Below are 23,399 nucleotides of genomic sequence, written 5' to 3' on the forward strand. Positions count from 1 at the left end.
TCTCTAACCTTTAGGTCACCACTGCACCTATTTGCTGAAAACATCCTACCATCATTTGAAAAAAAAATGGCTTGAATTAGTGGTTTACTTTGTTTACTTTTTGACAGGTCTCATTTGATTATCATTATTCCATCACCCGTCATGACTGTGTGAATAATTAAAACATCCCGTGGTTTTGTCACCTCAGAGTTTAATGCAACACTAATTTCAAATCTTGACCTTGTGATAGTTTGAATCCTCTAACTACTACTGTGCACTTGGAAATGAATGTAATCTTTTTTTATTTGGACCCATTGTAAATAGATATATCAGCATCAAAAGCCTTCTTTAAATGTGTTGCTGTCATCCTCAGCTCAAATCCAGCAGCAAGCCATGCAATCAAAGTATGCGTTCAATTTCATAAATATTTCATGTCCGAGATTTCATCCATTCTTTTTCTAATTATGGAAGATGTTGTAGTACAACAACACTACATACACCCATCCATTTCTACACCTTTTATGTATTCAATGTCATGGAGGGCTGGAGCCTCAGTCTCCCAGCATGTGGGCAGATAATAGAAATATGAAGTTAAAAAGGACAAAAAGTATTATGTTGGAAAGACTAGCCTAGCCGAAAACTTGCAAGGAAAAAAAAATAGGGCAAATTAATTACAAGTGGGATCTTCCTCACAGGATAGATAAGTATGACACTGACACCGTGACTACCTTTGCAACTGTCATTACCTCCTTTTGTCAAACATCTGTTTTGTGTAGGTAAATATGTAGCCAGGATCCTCATACACCTATTGTTTTCAAGCCGGTTCCTCGACCCAAAGGTCCACCGGTTTCCGTTTTGTTAATCAAATCATGGACTGTTTTAAATGTGGGATTCCAGATAATAATAATGTCATTGGCGTTGTCAGTAAAAAGCTCTCAATTTTCAGACCTAACTGGACCAGTTTTGATCTTGTAGCTGGTTGCTGAGATGGTGAGAATGCAGCGAGCTCCACCTCCCTGGTGTGTGGTGGAAGGAGGCAGAGAGTTCTGGCTACCCGCATGATCCTGTGGGATCATCTTCTTTAGGCTAGAGTGGAGTGAGCAACAGGTCAGAAGAGATTTATTGCACGGGTGAGAGGAGGTGAAAAAGGCAACAGACTGTTCTCTGCTTTTAACTTTGCAGGTTGTCTGTTGGTGAGATGTTGCTCAAGCAGATGTTTCATTGACCAAAGTGAGTATCCCTCAATGGCATGGGAAAACGTTCTGCATCTAATTGAACGAGACAAACAGAGGAGCTCCAATAAAAAGTAAAATTACAACAGCAAAATTGGAGATGACAGTCTGAAGTCCTGACAGGAGTGTTGTGGGGAAAAAAAATAACCACAAGTGAAGCAGAGTATAAGCCACAGTCAGCACTGAGGCAGTGGACAGGCGCAATAAAGAGTTAGTTGTGGTCATTAGATGACCTTTATGGGAGTATGACAGCTCCAGCAGGAGGAGAAAGATGGTCTTGGAGCAAATACGATAGCTAGAAGACGCGGAAAAGTGTCCCCTCTCAGGCAAAACAGAGCTTGAATGAAAAGTGAAAGTACAGAAAGGAATATATTTTTGCTGGAGGGAGCTGTGGGACAGGGCCTAAAACAAAATAATCCCTGTTTGTGGAAAGTACACTGTGCAAGCATCAAATCCAAACATTGGATCTATGACAGCGTAGCTTGACGCAGTCTGTGATAACATTTGGAAATTGGTGTCAAATGTTTTGAACTTTTTGCCTAAGTGTCTGTATGAATGCTTTCTTTGGATACTGGCACAGGGGAGAGTGAGATCCCATCGTATGTAGAACCAGCTTGTTTTGTATTTATGCATCTTCCAACAGTGTGCTACAAATGTGAGGCTGTGTGGGTTTTGTTCTTATTTTTATTTCACTCACACACATTGATTTGGAACAACTTGTTTATTTGAATGTTCAAGCAAAGGAGTATATATTATTTGAGGAACATTTTAGAATATATGAGGCTTGCATGACTTTGGCAATCGTTAAGCAATTGAAACACTGTATTACAAAAGAAGGGTGTTGTTCTGTGGCCTTGATTGTTTAATCCACACCCATATTGGTATGTAGAATCAAAAGTGCTGGCGAATCATTTGTAGTTTTTGCAGTCCTATTGCTATCAGATTGGCGTCTGTCATCAGTGACACTACAATTAATTACAGATAATTTCATAAACCACAGGGATGCACTCAGAAGTCCTGTTATTTAAAATTGACCTGCCATTGTGCGTTATCCTGATGCACTAAACTATTCATATGTGGTACTAAAAGTAGGCCAATATAAAAGAATAAGAATTATTTGAAAATCTTTGTCCTAGATTTGCAAACAAGAGCTGCTAATAATTTTTTTTTTTACATCCAATCCATAATACTAGGCCTATATGAAATTCAGTGTTCAAACGTCTTTTATCTTTTTCATCCATCCTGAGAGAGGACTGATGAAGTGCTAAGAATATCCCCCAGATGTGATGTCACCAGAGGGGAAAATCTGATTTGTCCTGCTAGAGGATACTTTACATTATGTTGACACACTTATTCAAGGTGACTTTTAATGACACACAACCTACATACCAACTCACAAGCATGCCCTGTACAATACATACATATATATATATATATATATATATATATATATAAGGCTATCAATCAATGTCACATCATTAGGAGGAGCTTTTATTGCATAAATAAAGGGATGCAGACTTTAGGCATGTGGAGAACCATGTAAGACTATTTAAATGGACAGAGTGCATCATGATGACAAAAAATGAATATTGTGAAGTTTGTTTAGCCAGATCTACATGTCCCACGAAACTGCGAGCCAGCAGTGACTCTGTCTTGCAACATGAAGGCCGTATTCAGTGATCCGTTTCGGTTTGAAGGAGATTCCTCCAGCCGGACACGGTGAGAACACACACAGCCCAGAGCCTTCAGCACTAAATCACACTCTCACAGCTCCTCCTTTTCATTTCTCTCTTTATATATTTTTTTCCTTTCCTTTTCATTTTTACTGTGCAGTAAGGAATGCTCGCTCTACAGGGTGGCTGGTGTTCACTGGAGCGCCTCAACTCCCATGTCTCACACTCATCCCATGTGTCTCCTATTAGCTACACTCAACCAAGAGAGGGAGGGACAGAGAGAAAGAGGGGGGAGTCAGAAAGAGAGAGAGAGAGAGGGGGGAGGGGGAGGAGAGTGAGGAATTTGATATGCTTTGTGCATGAGTGACTTGTATAAAACAAAGACGGGGCAAATAGTCTGAATGTATGTGAGAGTGGAGGAAATAGTGCACGCATGAATACGCCAGAGACTAGCAAAAAAAGATTATAATTTATTTCCAGATTTTTTGCCTTCATTTGCATCTTGTTTCACAAGGTAAATTGAAAATAAAAAATAAAAACCGACTGCCATACCATGAAAATGTAAAAAAATAATACAAATAATATGTACTGTATATATAATTATATCATTATCAACAAACAGACAACATTAATCATAATAACAATACTATTGATCATAAACATAACATAACACTAAATTGCTGGTCTCATGCATATAGAACGCCCCTCAGATACAAAAGAGGGGGTAATTACTAAAAATAGAACCAAAAGTTTCACCAGTTCAGAATAAGCGCCTAGCTACATGCAATGACATAAAAGAGACTCATGTACACATTCCTTCTGGCATCAAGTATTTTACACATACTGTACTTCACTATTGCTGCCCCCATCTAATATACTGTACAGAGCACGATACAAAACAGGACTTTGAGTTTGAGAACATTATGCAGGGAAGTGCTGGAGTCTGGATCTTCAACATGGTGCAGTTAACAGGGACTGTGTGCAACATTTTCACACCCTCCTCCCTCTTTTGTAAATCCTTGAAAATCTGCTTGTTTTCTTCAGTGGATCCCCTGTCCATTAGTCCAGCTTTTATTCAGAGTCTTTGTTCCTTCATAGTTTTTAGTGCTTTTCTTTTGCACACATTCTCCCTCGTTTTTCTCCATGCTGCTCTTTGTCGTGCCCCTCCCTCACAGGGTCTTGTCACTTTCTTTCTTCAGGTGACTAAAAGGTCAAAGGAGAAACCATGTTAGAGTGCAATTTGAAGTTAAAGGTCACAGCAAAGATTGGGGTTCAATTTCCTCTCAGATAATTGCAGCTTTTACTCCCAAAATGTGGGATGCATAAAAGCTTTAATTTTTTTGTGTGTAAATTAGTGTTAATGTGTTCATTTTTCACACTCATGAGCAGAGAAAACACCCTCTGTGCCACACAGCTGACTTTACAGCTGAGATGCTTTACAATTTTGCCAGCTTTCCAACTACCTTTTCTTTGGTGGGCTGGCCAATTGTAACAAACTAATCAACAAGCCCAAGGCTGCCAAATGCCAGTATCACTAACCCTGGGCTTTCATCTAAAAAAACAAAACAACAACAGTAGGAATGATTATTCATTTGTGTTGTTTTTAGACTCAGCCCCTGAATAAGGCTTGTTAAAAATCTGATCAAAATGTAATAACCAGACATAATCACAGTATTGGGTCGTCAGGCTATTTTGTTGTTTGTCAGATCAGGTTTGGATTCTTTTTAAATGTAATTTTAAGAAATGTCTCTCCCATCCGTGGAAGTCATTTGTTGCAAGTAGATTCACAGTGACCAATGAGAGAAAGAGTGTAGCCAATGAAATGCATTAACCTGGTGAGGTAACGGTAAATAAAAGATAAAATATTGATATGTAGAAAATCTGGCTTTGCGTCTCGAGTCAGGTTTGGGTGGGTGGGTTCAGCTGGGTTAGGCCTGACAAACACTGGGTCTCATTTTAAGGACAGTGCAAAACTCTAGGCACATGTATGCCAATAGCATATACAGTATAGTGTCTGCAACATTAGAGCTGAAACTATTAATACATTAATTCATTAGTCAAAGGAAATTAATCTGCAACTATTGTGATATTTGATTAATTGTAAAATTAAAAAGTATTTTTTTTAGCAAAAATGCCAAACTCAAATGTGAAGATTTTCTGCTCTTCTTTGTTTTGTATCATAGTTCATGTACGTATATCTTTAGGCTTTGGACTGTTGGTTGAACAGGAAAAAAGCAATTGGAAGACAACACAGTGGGCCTTGGGAAGCTGTGATTTTATAGACAGGGATTAGCAATTAATAGAAAAAATTATCAAAAAATTAATTACTAACAGTGGCAGTTACATTGGACACACAGACAGCCTCTGTACCTGTAATACTCGTCCTGGGTGAGGGAGTGGTGGTGATGGTGATGGATCCACTGTTGTTCCAGGGCCAGTCTCTGGATCTGCAGCTCTGCGCTCTGGGCCTGCTGCATGGCCTGGAGCTGATGGGCTGCCGACATGGGACCAGTGAGGGAGGACGGCTGGGGCAGGTCACGGAAAGGAGCACCTGTATAAAAAAAATTAAATAAAAAAGAAAGAGGAAAGAGGAAGAGCAGGTGGGATACAAAAAGGAAAACGGAGAAATAAAGGAGGTGAAAGGGCACCAAGGTCAATCATCATCATCATATTCAAAAAGTCTCTTTAGAAACTTTCATCACTGTGAAGTTTTTAGAGAGAAAAACTGAACAAGTACATGGACGAGGAGCCTTCTCCTCACCGAACAGCTGTTGGCGGAGCACCTCGCTGTCAGTGAGGGGGTGAGCCAGGATGGGGGTGCCTAGTGTGGCTCCTGGGTAAGGGAGGCGTGTCAAAGGAGACCCCGACGCCAACGGGTCCATCAGGGGGTGTACCCCGCCCGTCGCTGGATGCCAGTGATGTAATAGGAAATACAGGAGATATTTAATAAGAGTCAAATTATGAATTCAAAACAAAGATAATGCACACAGCATGGAAACATGTAAGAAATGTGTGATTCTTGGTGACACGTGAGCAGCTGAGAAAGTTAAAATCTGAGAAATCTGGATTCTGAATGCAACACTAAGTCAGTGACCATAATGGCAGTGTAAGTGTAAATGTGAAATGCAATTATTAATATCCATCCATCCATTATCTGTAACCGCTTATCCTTTACGGGGTGGGGCTAGAGCCGATCACAGCTGACATTGGGCAAGAGGCGGGGTACACCCTGGACAGGTCGCCAGGCAATCACAGGGCTGACACATAGAGACAGACAACCATTCACGCTCACATTCACACCTACAGGCAATTTAGAGTCACCAATTAATCTAAATAAACCTAACCTGCATGTCATTGGACTGTGGGAGAAAGCCGGAAGACCCGGAGAAAACCCATGCTAATACGGGGAGAACATTCAAACTCCACACAGAACACCGGGTGGATTGGAACCCAGAACCCTCTTGCTGTGAGAAACCATGCTAACCACTGCACCACCCAAAATATTAATATGCACATTTTAAACAAAACACGACAGAGAGAAAAAAGACTTCTCTTGCTTGTGATGGTTGACTGGTGTTACCACATCACTGAACTGTCTGTGGAAAACAACCGCAAGCCTATTTGTTACTCCTGAAGATGTAAATCTTCAAAAATGGGTCACAAATATATAGATTAAAAAAAGGCTCAGCAATCTCAGCTCCACAGCTTGGCATTGCAGTTTTTAGCAAATGTTACTCAAACAGGAGTAAATAGTGCATTTGTTTGGGACTATTGTCAACCCATGGATTATGACACATTTGGTGTGTAAATCCAACATACACTGCTGCACGGTGAATGTGGGATTGACTCAAAATTAACCACAGTGCCTATCATAAAGAAGGAACATGTCATCCAGTGCAATGGTGTGGCTCTTAGACTTGTTATTTATAGTTTTGGGGCAATAATGGAGGTCTATGGTGACAGAATATCGCTCACCTTATCCTTTACCTTTATAGTATGCAAATCTTGTACGAGTCAACCCTCATAAATTCATTTTAGACTACAAAATGTTTTCGTAGTAACACATCTGTGCAATCTCAAGGCAGTTGATACTGATTATAACAACATTTGTAGTAGAAGTGGTTAGTACCTGTGTCTTGCTGGTGCAGGTGAAGATGTGAGTGGATGTGTGAATGCTGGTGATGGTGAGGTGTCACATTCAACATCTGCAGACGCCCCAGATTCTCTCCTCCGTTTCCACCTGTTCCTCCTCCACTTCCCCCTCCTCCTCCAGTTCCGTTTCCACCACTTTCTCCCCTTTCTCTCTCCCTTTCTCTTTCTCGCTCTCTGTCCCCAAAGGCCGGCAAAGCTGCTCTGTCTCTCTCCCTCTCCCGCTCTCTTTCCCCACTCCTGTCTCGCTCATAAGAGGCAGGAGAGCGAGTGGGAGTGGGGTAGTTCTCAGAGGCAGCGGCTGGAGCAGTGGCTGGTGGCAAATGAGAGGACAGGGAGCTGGGAAAAGAAGAATGGGGGACTGGGTGAAGAAGTGAGGAGGCGTTGGAGGTCGGCGGAGCAGGTGGAGGAGGAGCTGGTGGAGGAGCAGCAGGGCCTGCTGGGGCTTGGGGGGCAGCCGGCGGTGCCGATGAAGGGTGAGAGGGAAGAGAGGGTGTTAGGAGAGATGAAGGGGGTGGATTGGACAGGGACTGAGGGGCAGGAGGGTTGGGAGGTCGAGTAACCTGGGCCAGGGTTGGGTTCTGGAGGTGCGGTGGGGCAGGGGGAGCTGGGGAGGAGTACCATAGAGTGACACCTCATTAGCTCCCGCTGCACCTCCTCCAAGTAGCAGGGAGTGTGCATGTGCATGTGCATGTGCATGGGCATGGGCATTGGCATGGGCATGGGCATGGGCATGGGCATGAGCATGGGCATGTGCATGGGCATGGGCATGAGAATGAGAGTGAGCAAGGGCAAGAGCTGCATGATCCGGTATAGCCCCTGGTGGGTAAACCCGCTCATCACTCTTAAATTCAAATCCTTGCTTTATTCGCTCTCGATGTGCAGCCACTGCATGAGGAAAGCCAACTCCTCCTAACCCTGCACCCCCAATCCCTCCAGGTATTGGGCCTCCTGCCATCCCAGCATGGCCTCCAACACCTGGACCCCCTTCAAGGCTGCCACCATACAAAAAGCCCAAGATGGCTGCAGCTGTAGCTGCATCAGGAGGCAGATGATGCGGGTGGCCTAATCCATGATTCTGGAACTGAGGAAGGAAGAATGAGGGGTGGACGTGGGGATGGCCATGGTGAACTTGTGCATGGTGTGCCTGGGCGCGACTTGCTGCCCCGAGTGGAGACATAGCATGAGGGCGAGCATACTCGCTGAGGGTTCTCAGCGCTGGGGTATCAGGGCCCAGATATGGACCTCCTAAACCTATTCCCAGGGCACCCTGAGGGCCAACCACTGTTGATTGACCCATAGATGGCAGGAGGAGGGAGTGGGGGATAGAGTGAGCGAGGGTGGGGTGGAGATGGTGTGCTGGAGCAAGGTGAGCATGCGGGTGTGAGGGATGATGCTGGGGGTGAGGGTGGGAGGCAGAGTTGCCCGAGGATGAGGAGGAAGAAGATGAAGGGTCGAGGATGATAGAAGATGAGGAGGGGAAGAAGAGAGAGGAGCCCTGGCGACCCCCTCCAGCGGCGTTCACGTCCTTCTGCTGCTGTAGAGAAAACAGTAAAAGACAGTCAATCACATCTGTCTTGATCTGCTTTACTCCCCTCCCGTAAAAATGACCAATTTAATCTACATCAAATCCATTAAATCTGACATGCTGCATAATTATCACACTCAAATGTGCACACCTGTAGATGCCGATCCAGTTCCCTCTCACGCTCCCTCTCTCGTTCCCTCTCTTTTTCTCTGAGGTCTCTGGCCCGCTGCTCGACCTCCCTGCGAGCCCTTTCGATCACCTCATTCCTCTTCTTCCACAGTTTGGAGCCATCCAACGGGACAAAGAGGACATCACTGCGGGCGCAGGAATTCCCACTGCCTCGATCAAGGACCTTGTGAAACCTGGACACAAGTGACACAGCAGAGTAATACATCATTACTACAACCACCAGGAGTCATAATCATGTTACTGTTAATTACATCTGATCAAATGAAGAGGGACTGAACAGAGTGACAGTCTCAAATAGGATGGTGATGTAATTCTGACTTTACCGTGCTGATTGGCTGGCGTGGATGGGAATGTCTACAGGTTTGGGTTCAGGAGAGGGGCTTCTCAACACCGGTGGAGGGCTTTCAATCTCTTCCCTTTCTTCTATTGGTTCCTCTTTGATAACAGGTGTGGGAGGTGGACCCGAATCCGAATGTCCGTCTCCACCAGGGAGTAAAGAACTAGAGGCAGGGGTCGAAATGCTGTTGTTGTTGGCTGAGTTACTAAGAGGTGGAGGTCCTTTTGAAACATTTTGAGGCGAGAGTGATTGCGAGTTGGTATTGCTGCTATTGGGTGCGCTACTGTTGCTATTGCTGTTGGCCATGTTACTGCCACTGTTCCCATTGGAATGGTACGTTCCACTGAAGGGAGGGTGGCTGTTCAAAGTGCCATGGAAGGGGGAGGGGCGACATCCAGGTGAACAGCTGGATGACACACCTGGCCCAGGAAGTGGCATGTTGGGTCCAGATGAGGAGCCAGGGGGAAAAGGTGAGAAGCCTCCCATCTGATTTGTGGATGGGCTGGGTAATGGAGAGAGGGGTGTTGGAGGAGTCTGGGTGGAGGACTGGTAGTGTGGGGGACGTACATTGGGTGCCATACCTGATGGGGATGGCTGGGTGTGGGAGGTTTGGGGTGTTGGTAGAGGAGGCGGTGGAGGGGGATAAGGAGCATTTGGAGGGTGTCCGTGATGGCTGGAAGAGGAGGAAGGAGAGAGCGCAGGAGGCTGATTTGGGCCTCCACGATTTTGGTACAGAGCAGACTCTCGCAGGCTTGAGTCTCTTTCTCTGTCTCTGGGCCCGGACTGGTAGTGGGGGTGAGGTGGGTGGGGGTGATGGGTTCCTCCAGGCCCTGAATACTCTCGTCCCAGGTTTGGAGTCACCCCAGGGGGGCTGAGGTACTCTCGATTTGTGCCAGTGGAAGGAGGCGCCCCAGCAGAAAAGTCTTTTCCAGTGGGAGGATACTCTCTGTGAAAGTGATCTGCTCCAGAGGAAGGGGGTTGTGCCTGGTCCATAGGAGGAGGAAAGTCTCGGCTAGTTGAGTTTGGGGGATGTGGGTGGGGGTGTGGGGGAAGGGAGGAGTGGGAAGGGTGACTTGGGTTGTTTTGGGGTGATGCAGGTGGGTCTCGGTTCAGCATTGGGGTGGCAGGTAACCCGCTGGTTGAACTTTGGGGGTTTCCCTGGGGGAGGGAGTTGTTGTTTGGGTTACTGTTGCCTACAACCTCTCTTGTCTGGCCCCCAAACTCACCCCATCTGCCTCCATCTTTGTCTCTGGGATGCCCACCTCCAGTTCCATTGGGGCCAAAGTCTCTACTCTGGTTTTGGTTTGGCAATGGAAACTCCCTCCCTGCATCCCGTTCCCTTTCTCGCTCTCTGTCTCTGAAAGCTGGACCAAAGTCTCTTCTTTCAGAACCCAAGTTAGGGCCATCTCTCCCAGAACCTTGGAACTCCCGGTTCTGACCCACTGGCAAACCCCCAAACTCCCTGCCTTGGATGCTGTTAGACCCACTCATCCCACCACAAGCACTATTACTATTACCCCCACTACTATTGTTGCTGCTGTTGCCAATGGGAGCAGAGAACTCTCTGTTGATCTCCCTCCCCCCACACTCCCCCCTCACTCCCCTCTCCCTCTCTCCTGCAGCCCCCCTCTCTCTGTCCCCTCCCCCTCCAGCGTACCTGGGAAGGTACTCCCTGTGGGGGTGGGGGTGAGGATGGGGGAGGTAAGAGGGGTGGGAGGAGGAGTGGCGAGAGGATGGAGGGTTGTAAACAGAGGGAAGTTGCTGCTGCTGCACTGGGGGCTGGTGCTGTGGTTGGTGTGGGTGGTGGTTGCCAGGGTAACGGGTGTATCCCCAGCTCCCTTGGCAACCAGTTGCTGTGCCACCCTGCCAGCTGGTGGAGCTGTAGTGGTGAGGGTGGGTAGAGGGTTGGGTCTGAGGCTGGGACTGTGGCTGGGGGCCGGTCTGTGGCAACAGAGAAGGAGGAGTGGACTGAGCCTTGTCCAGGAGTTTGTCTGCCTTTTCAATTTTGTCTCTTTCTATCTTAACCTCAGCAGGCAGGTTTTGTCCCCCAAGCTCCAGGGGCTTCAGGGCAGGTGGAGGAGGAAGAGGAGGGGGTAAAGAGTGAGGAATGTTGGGGCTGTTATGGGAAAAATCTCCTCCCGAAACAGTTGTCTTTGTCACACACTGCGTGCTGGCTTTGGAATTCATTCTGCTGCCACTAAGTGCTCCGTCAATGCTCGTGGGTCCACCATACTCAACTTTACACATCAATTTGGAGTCCATGGAAAAATAGGACTTTCTCCCACTATTGCTGTCGTTTGATGAATCCCCTGCTCCGCGGAGTGAGGGAGTCAGACCAGAGGAAGAGCATGGAGTGGAGGGGGGCTTAAGAGATGGACAGTCTTCAATTCGTGCATCCATCTCCCTCTTTTCTCCATCTCCACAGGACTCCTCCCCTCTCCCCTCTCGTAGCGCTCTCCTATCGTCTCCCACCCCTTTCCCCACTCCTCCCTCCTTGCCTTTCTCCCGTTCCCTCTCTCCTTGCTTTGGTGAGTCGGGCCCATCGGAATCAGAGTCCAGGCTACCCAAAGGGGAAGCTGAGAGACTTGGGGACGAGGAACGATTGTCCTGGTCTATATCCCGCCCACTGCTCAAACTACTGCTGCTATTGGCCAGGCTCCCTACAACTGAACTCCTACTGCCCTGGGATTGGCCATCTTCGTTGTCACTCTCACGGGATTGGCTGGCAACTGAGGTTTGAGGTGGGACAGTGGAAGGAGCCGAGCTGTCAGTCGAGTGTGTTGATGTCGGAGGGTTTGGGGTAGTGGCCGAATCCTGACAAGAAGAGATTTGTGGATGAGGTAAAAATGTAAATTTTGTGAACGTGGCAATATTGTAAAAGCAAAGAATATAACTCTTACTACTTAGACAGTGCCTTTTGGATGATTTAGCCGAATCAAAGCTTTATAATTTGTCTTTATATAACAGGTTAATGAAATGTAACACAAACCTGAACTTTCTGCCTCTTTGGAGGAGAAACAAGTTCCTCCCCCTCACTCTCTGATGAATCATGCCCTTGTGATCGGCGACTGAAGCGATTTCCAGCCAATTCCTCACCAGCACCTCTTTGCTAAAACAACACAAGACTTTTAATTCTGTAGTGATGCTTTTGAATCACTAATAGGCCCATAACTGTTTTTAGAACAAAGCCACACTTGCATGCACACACACACACACAAAACATCAATGTCAAACACGAAACATCAAAGATTTCAAAGAACTACGTTGTAAAACACACTATCAAACAATACTGACACTGCAAGGGTTATGTCTGTGGCAATCAGACTGATGACTCATGCACTGAAAGCGTGCACACACACACACACACACACACACACACACACACACACACACACAAAACGTAATACACAGGACAGTTATTTATTGCTCATAATGACTGTTACAGTACTTGCATGCTCACACATAAACGTATGGCCAAAGCAATGACAAGAGAGATAAAGATATAAAAGAGGTGTGCTCTAACCATCTGTCTATCATTGCGTTCAGGGCGAGTGGGGCTGGGATGCGGGCGTCTGCCCCTTCTCTCCTCACTCGCCCCCCGCCGTCGCCCACTGCGCATGGGCATCTGCAAAACCCAAAGTCCAGCAAAGGGAGAAGATATGGATGGGAATGGTAAGCATTACATATTAAAACAATGTAGAGTTAAAGGAATAAGGAGATATACAGAGAGAAATACGTGTTGATTATAATGAAAATAGAAGCCAAAAGAAAGTCAAGTTAATTCAATTTAAGGTGGAATGTAGAAAGGACAACAAGTGGAGAATAAAAATGGGAGGGAGGTGAAAAGAAAAACAGTCCATAATAGAGAGAAGGCCACAGAGAGGAGGGATAAACTGTAAGCAAAGGAAAGAATCAAATATAAACGTGGAATCTCACAAACAAATAAATGATTTACATCTTAGACATCCTGGTTGTTTTGAAATACTATCACATACTGAACTAATTATGATCATACCGATTCTTTGTGTGTCCGTGTTTTCATTATTTCTTCTTTAAAACGCTCATTTTAAAACACAAGCCATTGCAGGGACTGAACTGTTTCCTGTTGCTTACTGACTGGGCTGTGTGTTACACCATGAGAGCAACCAAAACCTGTAAAGAAGCATAAACAAAGAAAGCATTATTCAGTTTTTATCGGCATGGAAATCCTACAAAGAATTCAATGATTTGCTAAAGAACATTTAGTAAGGATACAGTGATACGCAATATCGTTTGCCTATCTGCACCTAGTGTGGAGCTCAAGAATCTTTCACATTATGAAAACATCTGAGTTTAAAACTGCAAAAGCACTGTTGCAACATTCAAATTCCCAGCATGCTTCACACTGTTTTGGCACAACTGCTTTTCGCTGCGCTCCAAACAGTTTCCTCTCAGCCTTCAGTCTTCACCACAGCAGCATAAAATCCACAGGCACAATTGGTTAACCCACTCACACTAACAGAATGCACTTGTCTGGGTATTGTATAATTGGCTGCTTTAACATTAAAACAACAGAAAATAAGACCGGAGCAGAAAAGGTGCTGATTGGTAGACTGCATTTTGGAAGGCAGCCTGCAGAAGACTCGATATTTTAAGCATATGAGTCCCCCCCTCCTTCCACCTTCACCACAACAGCCAAAACCCACAGCCACTTGTGGTTAACTTGACCTGGTTATGGCCGGCAAAATCACATTCTTATTTATTTATCCAGCCAGCCATTAGGGAAATGCACAATGTCAAGATTCTTTATCCATTTGGCTGTGCCTGACAACATAGGTGGACTACTTTGCAAGGGTTCGCCTAATCCATTCATTCATGTACCACTATGATGAAAAAATGGCTCATGTATTTTCAATGAGGATATAAATAGTCCACACCAGTGGATGTAAAAAGATATATTTGGCTGAACAGTTAGCAGAGCCATTGTACACACTTCTATGCAGCCTGTGCATGTGTGTGTGTGTGTGTGTGTGTGTTTGATTCCTATAAATCCTGTACCAGCTACACTACACATGGCTATGCATTTATTATTAGTGCATGCTGCAGTGACTGATCCAATCAGAGTAGAATCTTAACCCTTACAATCACTGTTCACACTTCATATGCAGAATAGAGAAAAAAAACATGCCACATGTATGTATAAGCATGCAGTGTATGTATAGTCAGCCTAATTAACATGACTTATCACACAGGAAACATTCAGTAACCTAGTGGGTTACTGTACATAATGCATCTCAGTTACAGGTGGCAGCTACTGGCCTGTTTGTGGTCCAATGGCAGGTCCATGGCCATGGTCAGTAAACAACTAGGACTCAAACACACATCACTAACATACACCAGCATTAACATCACTTGTCCCCTTGCACGCTCACGCTTGAGCACACAGCAAACAGCACATGCATTATCAACAAATTGACCACTGCATGTGATGCAAAGCAGCAGCATGCAGTTGCTCTGCTTACATCACCAGCGGGCGAGCACTGCAACGACTCTTTCTTCTTTCTCCCTGCGAATGTTATTGATACACATGCAGAGGCCGGCCAAAGCTGCTCTACCGCCTGCCTCTCATACTACCACGGCGGAACACAGTCCACCTACGACGGGGAGAGTCGCGTTCAGCAGCACATACATGTTCACAATCAGAATGGATGCCTGTGCAGTGCTGTTTCTAGACGCTGCACATCCTAAAAGAAAGAGGATATGGAATGGCGAATCATGGCATTTCGCACCGGCTCTCCCTTCCCCTTTCCTCGCTGGAATGTGGGTGCGCGTCGTGCACTCTATTAACATTAATTCACCGGGACATAATTTAGCCATAACGCAGGAGCATGATGGTAATTAAAGCACAAAGGAAAAAAATGGGAGGGAGAGGACAAACGTGGCCAGCAGGAATAGCTCCAAATACACAGTATACGCATCCATTTTTTCCTTTTACTTACCTATAATATCCAGCGATGCGTGCTCTCACTCTCCCTTTCTCTCTCTGTTTTGTCGTTTTATGTTGCACGCTGACACACACACCTCAGAGCCCAGGCGTCTGTCAACAGAGGCTTGTGCTGGCTCATATTGCAACGGGCTCCGATAATAATAATGCAGAAGAAATCTATTTCTATTCGTTGCAGGAAAAAAAAACAGGGGTGCCAACTGAAGACTACAAATTGATGCGTACCCTTGCCTCTTCCCCACCCCCTTTTTCTTTTTTTTGCCCCCCCCTCTCCCACCCTACCTACTCCCCCCTTCCTCTAAGGAAGACGACTTGCACTTTTTTTATATCCCCTCTCCGGTCTTACAGTCACAAATTTTTAGCGGAGGGGTGAGCCAGAGAGAGGGATGCACGTCGGGTGAGAGAAAGGGAGAGGAGAGGGCGTGATTTGCATGAGGAGAGAGGGGGAGGATAAAGGAGGAGGAGGAGGAGGAGGGAGTAGTGAGGCAGGGAGAAGGAGGAATAGAGGCGCAGAGAGAGGGCCAAAACTCTGAAGAGGGAGGGGATCAAGAGGGAGGGTCTCTCTCTGTCTCTGTTGCCTAGTCCCTCCAGAGTCACCTTTACTATATGGAGAAGCTCTGCTTCAGACCGAACAACTAGCTGTTCGGCTTTATCTCGTGAAGAAATGTCAAATAGGTCTTTGTTCTTACAGGCCTCACTTATTTTAACGCCAAACAAGCTGAAAGGTGGACTAAAGAGAAAATAGGCTACACATCTAATTGTGTGAGCATTTTAATGACAATTTCAGCGACTTAACAAAGAAAGCTCCAACTCGTTTTAAATAATTAAACAATTAAGAAATGAACAAACTAAATCGTGCCCTCTTGTGTGTTAGCCTATGTGTCTGTCCAGCAGCTCCCTGTCTGTCTGTCTGGGGGAAGCTTGCAGCGGTGTGTCCAGTCAAGCGGCTCTGCAGACCTCCTCCTCCCCTCTCCTCCCCTCCGCTCCGCTGCTGTCGTTCTCTCCCTCTCTCCCCTTCACGCAGCCCCCTGTCCCGTCTCCTATTGTGTGGTCACCATGGAAACCGGGCCGGAGACTGTACCCGTTGCGCATGCGCGGCTCCAGCCTTCCTTCATCATCATCACCAGCAGCCCGGCACGACAGGAACCGAAGCCTCGTCGCGCTCGCGCTCCCTCTGCTGCTCGGTTCAGCGTGAGCACCTGATAATTAATCTGCAGCCGTGCGCCGTTACAATGTAGCGACAGCTGATGTGTTGTTATCATGGGCAGGTGTGAGCTTTTTTTTTAATGTTTATTTGTATAGGGACAAGTATGTAGCATAGACCTATGCCACACACCACAGCATTTATAGCCGAAGCTAATTTGCAATGCACGTCCCTAGATGGACCCTTTTTTTAAATACAATAACACAACACTTACATAAAAGACAGTAGAGAACACAAACTCATCAATAGATACATACATTTAAATGCAAAAACTCACAAGGAAATACAGACAAAACAATACAAAACACAGACTAATGCAATAAATCACACATCAGGCTATGATTATTAAGTCACAACATTTTTAAATATATTACAATTTAATGTAACCGATTAATATACAACGGCATCGGATATATTAGATTAGAATGTAGGCCCTTTTTAAAATGTGTATTTATGGGCCTATACTATTAGTAAAATCATATTTGATGATACATATCCCATTGTTGCACTTGTCATCCTGCAGATGCAGAAGTATAGGTGGCCATTAATTATTGCTTTCAGTTCCTTCAGTTGGCATCATGCAGGAAAAAAAATCCTTCTACTGTAAATTTCCTACAGAAAATTCAGAAGATTCCCCTTGAGTTCCTGCAAGGTTTATGCTGAATTCCTGTTTGGTTCCTTCAAAATTCCTAAATGATTCCTTCATATCGTATCAGCAGGAATGACCTTTACTTTTTTGCAGCATTCCTGTACGTCTTTTTTGTAAGCAGTGTTCATCACCTGCTGTGACGTCAATATTTAATGTGGCCGGAAGTGGAACATGCTTGTATGTTTCTTCTTACCAGAGAACAGTACAGAGATGGTTTATAGCCATATTTGATTCAGTGATTATTTACCTTTTAAGCAATAGAAACGAAGAAGAGCCTTCCCTTTAAACAAATAGACAGAGATCTTTGGTTCGAGTTAATATGTATCCATTTCTTTATTAAGGATAACCTAATAGACAACGTGACAGATACAATTTTGTAGCAAGCTGCTGAGAGTTCACATCAGAAACGACATGAGGAACAGGAGGGAGAGGAAACTGCAGGACACAAAAGATCAAACCCATTCTGCAGTGAGTCAAAAGGAGACAGTCAAAGGGTTCAGGAAAGAATGAGAAACTAACTAAATAAGTGCATCAGGCGAAGTGCTCGTCTGCTGTGGGGTGAAACACTGATCTTTTCCTCCAGGCTTTGTTCAGGATTTTGCTGCAACCGGCTGTAGTCAATTAAGTCAATCACTGAAGAGCCTGGTCAATATACTGTAGCTACAGTTCATTATCTGTGCATTATTATTTGAAAACTAATTAGGCTTAATGCGTTTAAGTTAGTGTGGTTAGAGCTTTGCTGAAACAGGTGTCATGATGTCAGTACTATGTGCCCGTCAGAGAAATATAACATGATTTATATGTTTGCGTGCTTGTGTGCCACTGCTTATGGCACTGGCACTCAAAGGGCACTGGGGTTGCGAAAGTTGTGCCCAGCAAAGCGAGCCTGGTCACCCAACTCTTCCTCAATCCTGAGAGGAGGAAGAGGAGGTGAGGAAGAAAATAGAGAGAAATGTAGAGCAGGCAGATGAATGGGAAAGAGGACAACAGCAGATGAAACAAAGGGACAGAAGAAGAGAAATATAAAAGTGGCATTTTTATACATATACATACATATTGTATACATACATACATACATACATACATCTGTACATACATATACAAATCAAGCTATGGATACCCACCTCATGAGCTGATTGTATTTGGCCAGACGTTCTGATCGACAGGGAGCTCCAGTCTTGATCTTGAAGTAGACACAAATACCAAGTGTCACAGAGAGTTAAAGGTGCAGCTACATTATTACTAACCCTTGAAATTTGGTTAACAAGCAACACTTATTTTCACGATCAAAGTGATCTTTCGATTGCTTTTTTTGTGATAAATCACATCTGTAAAATGTCAAAAATAATGGCAACTACTCCAAAAGTATTCACAATTAATAGAGAAACAGGCTGTTTTGTGTTCTGTGAACTGACTTATTAACTTATTATTCCACAACTTCAATCATTTCAATTATTATTATTATTATTATTATTATTAAATAGTCATTATTTTGTAATATAGCTTATATATTTGTATTGTCTCATTAACTGTGACGAAAGGGACAACTATTGTAATGCAATGACACAAATGTAGAATTCTATTAGTAACTTAATTGGGAAAGGAAGAACGGACAGCACTTCCCATTGTTTGTGTGTGTGTGTGTGTGTGTGTGTGTGTGTGTGTGTGTGTGTGTGTGTGTGTGTGTGTGTGTGTCTGTGTGTCTGTGTGTCTAACCTGTCCAGTACAGAGACCAACCACCAGGTCAGCTATAAAAGTGTCCTCTGTTTCTCCTGAGCGGTGGCTCACCATCACACCCCAGCCGTTCTCCTGGGCCAGCTTACACCTGAGAGGCAGGGGCAGTATAAATAAATATATAAATATGATGCATGCATGTGTGCCTATGTCAATGCATCAAATACACACAAACTCACGCCTTGATGGCCTCTGTAACAGAGCCAATCTGGTTGACTTTAAGCAGCAGGCAGTTGCAGGCCTTGTCCTCCACAGCTCGTTGTATCCTGCGTGGGTTAGTGACTGTCAGATCGTCTCCGACCACCTGCACAAATTATGCAACTAAGTTACAGACAGATTAAGGTGAACTTTGTTACTCACAGTAGAAGTATCAGGTCTACTCAGCCCAGGATGTTTGTTGTCAACCTATGTAGGCTACTTAGACTTACATTCTATTCCACTGACATCACCAATAATATTAAATAGGAACTTCACTGATTTTACAAAGAAAGATCAGCCGGCATTATAAACGCGGGGCAAGGAGATTCAATAAAATATGCTATTAAGTTTCATTATGGACATGGTCGAATGCAGCATTTTGCATCTATACTTGCAATACAAAATCTGCAGCATCAATTTTGATAATTGTCATGGTTGGAAGTGCTTTACTCAACTGCTGGAGTACCCCTTAAAGGACCTGACTAATTCACTTCCAGATAACATAAGGAAAAAGTGTACCTGGATGCCCACTGAGGCTGTGAACTGGGACCAAGCCGGCCAGTCATCCTGGTCAAAAGGATCTTCAATAGACACCACTAAAAAAAAAGAGAGATCATTTTTCTGCATAAGTCTAGTCTCGCTTTGTCAGTCGCTGCGGAGGAGAGTCTGGCTAGTCCACACAGCATTCCAGGATGGGAGAAAAACGTGCTCTGGTTTACTGGTATTTCTTTAAACCAATCACAATCGCCTCGGGTGGTGCTAAGCACCGGGAAAAGCCGTGTTGCTGCAGTAAATTAGCCTCAGGAAGGAACTTGTTTTGGTGGAATGTAAATGTTTCAAAGTTGTTTTAGTCGTGCAACAGAAAATTTCAGATTGGACAGATAGCTGGCTGTCTCAATTTACCCTGCAGAGATCTGAAAAAAGGTTAACCATAGTCCTCATAAATCGACCAGAGTTTAAAATGCCAACACAAAGGAAGCCCAAGGCAACGGATATCTGGCCTAAATGAGTGAAATTCGTCAACAGAGCAATCCCGGAAGTGGAACATCAAGGATATAGACTAGCATAAGTCTAATATTACAAACTTTGAGAACAACTCATTTCACAAGTCAATAGGACTGGGGCACCAGTGGCATAGACAATACATGTTCTAATGGGACAAATGCTGCACTCACATTACACACTGATGCCCACACAAGCAGGAAGCACACCATTGACAGGGTAAAGAGCCACATCAGTCCCTGCTTGCCAAATGTGCACTGTAGCGCATAATTAAAACCCCTTTAACAGGCCCGAGTGTTCGGGAGGAGAGACCGGGCTGAGGAGACATCCAGCTCTCTTGTTCTCTTAGCTTCTCTTTCTAAAAAGGTGACGAAAGAAATATGGCAGTTGTAGATATAATATAATATAAAAAAAATAGCCTGGTGTATCCATTAAATGCCTTGGTTCAATCGGTTAAAACTGATGCTAAGACGTGCCTGCAGGCTCAGTGACCTGTGGAAGTACATTTCCCTTATTTTAAAGTTCCATGATAAGTTGTCCACATCATGTTGTCTATGCAACTATAACAGTTGTAAGAGAAGAATTACTCAGGACTGAAATCTTACACACTCACACATATCAGAATACACACCTGGGTAGTTGTTAATGAAGCCCTGGTAGATATTCGCCAGCTCCTCACCACTGATGTTGCGGGCAGCATTGGGTGGAGACTTAAAGTCCAGGTCGTACTTGCCCTCGATGAAAAACTCTGAAGCAGCAACATCCATCCCTATCACCACTTTGTCTGTGAAGCCCGCTTTCTCTATGGCAGTCTTAATCAGCTCCAGGGCTGACAGAGAGAAACAAAAAGATGAAACATCACAAGAAATTAAGGGAAGAAAAAGGGAATGTTTTACATGTGGTTATATGTTGAATATGTGGTTGTGCTTACCTTCACTGTTCTCTTGTATATTTGGGGCAAACCCTCCCTCATCGCCCACATTTGTAGCATCCTGACCATACTTCTCCTTGATGACACCTCTCAGTGTCTGGTAGAGCTCCGCCCCCACACGCAGAGCATCACGGAAAGACTCCGCCCCTACAGGAAGTACCATGAATTCTTGCATAGCCAGTCTGTTACCAGCATGGGAGCCCCCATTGATCACATTAAAAGCCTGAGTGACAGACAGATAAGGGAGATGAGACTGTATTTTGTGTTTGGAAGAATTACATTTTTGCACAATAATACAGGACTCACAGGAACTGGGAGGACCAACTCTCCGTTTCCTGCCAGATCAGCAATGTGGCGGTACAAGGGAACACCTTTCTCTGCTGCGCCAGCTTTGCATATGGCCAGTGATATTCCAAGAATAGCATTGGCCCCAAACTTAGCTGGGAGAAACACAGAAGCAGTCACACAACACACAGATGCTGTCAGTGACCACTGGTGCGAAAACATGTAATTACACACATATGCCATCAGCGCACATGAGATGTGAACGAGCCTTACATTTGTTCTCAGTGCCATCCATTTCAATCATCGTGTTGTCCAGTTTCTCCTGCTCCAACACATTGATTCCCTGAAAGAAAAACCAAATGTCAGAGATCTTCATTCATCACTGAATCATCCAGCCATTTTACACTTTAAATTGATCAGATTCTGCACTGATGCTCACAGACTGGATGAGGGCAGGTCCAAGAGTGTCATTGATGTGACTAACAGCTTTGGTTACACCTTAGACAGCAGAACAGGAGGAGATCTGTATTTCACATTTATTTAACAAAACCACAAAATAAAATGCTCAAAGCAAAAGCAGAGACACTGGCAAAGACAGAAGCACAGAGGATTCATCTCATTACAAGTGTTCACCTTTGCCCTTGTAGCGAGTCTTGTCTCCATCTCGGAGCTCCAGAGCCTCGTAGATGCCGGTGGATGCACCACTGGGCACAGCAGCCCTAAACACACCTGGAATGGAGAAAATATGGTTGGTGGGTGGAGAGAAAGGTGCATGTATGGGAGTGGAAGGTTGAGGAGGGGTGAGAAAAGGTCAAATGAAGCTTGTGCGAACCAAACGTGATGATTTTTCAAGATTTAGATTAGACAAGGTACACCGTCAAGCCCATTATCAGACAAAAACACAACTGACGGTACAAAAACAGAATATAAGTAATTCTTTGAAGGAATGAATTTATTGTTTAACCTTTGCTAGTGTACAGATCTACTTCCACAGTTGGGTTTCCCCTGGAGTCCAGGATCTCCCTGGCAACAATATTCACAATAGACATCCTGCAAAAAGAAAGAAAGAAATGCTTTATTTAACAATTTGTACATTACATCTCTCATACATGCTCTCATACATGCTTTAAAAAACAAAAGGATGAGCGAGGGAATCAATGTACTGAGACAGATGCCTATGAAAATAGGAAATAGCAAACAAAAACACTTTCATTACAGCTAACGGCCTCAATTTTACATTAGTCACAATGACTTTACACTCTTTTCCTCTTCCTCACAAGCACATATACATTGTGATGATAGTGACGCAGCCTTAGGGATGGAAAGCTGTGGAAAAGATGCTCCCTAGGAAGATGCTGGCACACACACATACACAGAGAAGGAAACATAAATCAAAAGCTCAAAATGCATACCTATTTATGAATCTACTGTCAACCTGTTCCGGACCACAAGCCTGTTCAATTTCTGCACTGTTTCAGTCAGTGACTGAGAATATGGACCAATGGAGAGATGAGACGGTGAGAAAACACAGAACAGGAGGAGATGGGGTGGAGGAAGAGGAGGTGGAGGTTTAGAGGGATGGAGGGAATTAAGAAATAGATCAATCTTTTAAGCATTACCTGCAAAGTGTTTGAAGCCTGCTGGAGAAAGTGAGCGGATGTGGGCGAATGAGAGGGAGAGACAGAGGGAAGGGGAGGTGGGAGGAGAAGGGGTGAAAATGTATGACACACAGGGGGGGGAGGGGAGCATGTGAGTCATTGGTAGATGCAGAGGGGAGAGCAGCAAATGAAACTGGGAGAGAAGAAAAAGAGTGGAAAGAGGGACCAAGTAGAATAGCAGGGTTACATGCATTTCCTTTGTTTTAGTGAAGCTTCAGGGAAATAGAATGAGGAAAATGTGCTGATTTGTGTTGGAACCTTTCTAATTGGACTCTACATTGTCTTACTGACCTCCTAAAAGTCCTGTCATTTGATTGGCACTGTTTGCCGAGTTTACCTATGCTCATCAGCTAACAAACTGCAGTAGCACATGTGGAAATATTGTACCAGCAGACTGCTAACATGAACATTTAATTTGTGGTTTCTGTTATCCTGCAAAGAAATGTCATAACTTGCTGAAAAGAAACGGTTTCCTGGAAAAGTGATAACAAACATCTGTATACTTCAGATGTGGATGACAGGTAGAAAACATCAGAACAAAGAAACAACGAGGAGGATACATCTAAGCAAAGGCGGATGCACAAAACGAGCTGCCATGTCGGAGAACTTTAGAGATCTAATGATAGGGATAAAAGGAGACAGGAAGAAAGGTAGACAGGTGACGAGAA

The 23,399-nt window shown here is 44.6% G+C and overlaps 2 protein-coding genes across 2 annotated transcripts; both read right to left on the reverse strand.

Moving 5' to 3' along the window:
* Positions 1-3,341: 3,341 nt before the first annotated feature.
* atn1 (atrophin 1) lies at positions 3,342-15,302 on the reverse strand. Its single transcript, XM_078252607.1, is given in 11 exon segments — positions 3,342-4,087; positions 5,255-5,435; positions 5,622-5,789; positions 7,014-7,646; positions 7,649-8,570; positions 8,713-8,923; positions 9,074-11,901; positions 12,077-12,196; positions 12,611-12,712; positions 13,103-13,239; positions 15,066-15,302. Coding segments are annotated over 10 exon segments (5,226 nt in total). The 5' UTR covers positions 13,130-13,239; positions 15,066-15,302; the 3' UTR covers positions 3,342-4,053.
* A 1,937-nt stretch (positions 15,303-17,239) lies between these two features.
* Positions 17,240-23,393, reverse strand: LOC144519467 (gamma-enolase-like). The gene is made up of 12 exons (XM_078252610.1): positions 22,038-23,393; positions 21,707-21,802; positions 21,513-21,571; positions 21,347-21,416; positions 21,095-21,228; positions 20,789-21,011; positions 20,489-20,686; positions 19,375-19,451; positions 18,837-18,961; positions 18,640-18,748; positions 18,048-18,106; positions 17,240-17,834 (listed from the first exon to the last, which is right to left on the reverse strand). Exons 1-12 carry the CDS (start codon positions 22,120-22,122, stop codon positions 17,765-17,767), a joined length of 1,305 nt encoding a protein of 434 aa, XP_078108736.1. The 5' UTR covers positions 22,123-23,393; the 3' UTR covers positions 17,240-17,764.
* Positions 23,394-23,399: the final 6 nt, after the last annotated feature.

This window comes from Sander vitreus, chromosome 6 (assembly GCF_031162955.1).
Source record: "Sander vitreus isolate 19-12246 chromosome 6, sanVit1, whole genome shotgun sequence".
Lineage (NCBI taxonomy): Eukaryota > Metazoa > Chordata > Actinopteri > Perciformes > Percidae > Sander > Sander vitreus.

Bases quoted from the DNA above. Each gene is read 5' to 3' on its own strand.
- LOC144519467 (XM_078252610.1), bottom strand. From the start codon at position 22,122: ATGTCTATTGTGAATATTGTTGCCAGGGAGATCCTGGACTCCAGGGGA. The intron at 21,417-21,512 runs GTGAGCATCAGT...TTTTTCTTTCAG, and splicing joins GACCTGCCCTCATCCAGTCT to GGAATCAATGTGTTGGAGCA. The intron at 18,962-19,374 runs GTACACTTTTTC...TAATTTGTGCAG, and splicing joins CAGCCTCAGTGGGCATCCAG to GTGGTCGGAGACGATCTGAC.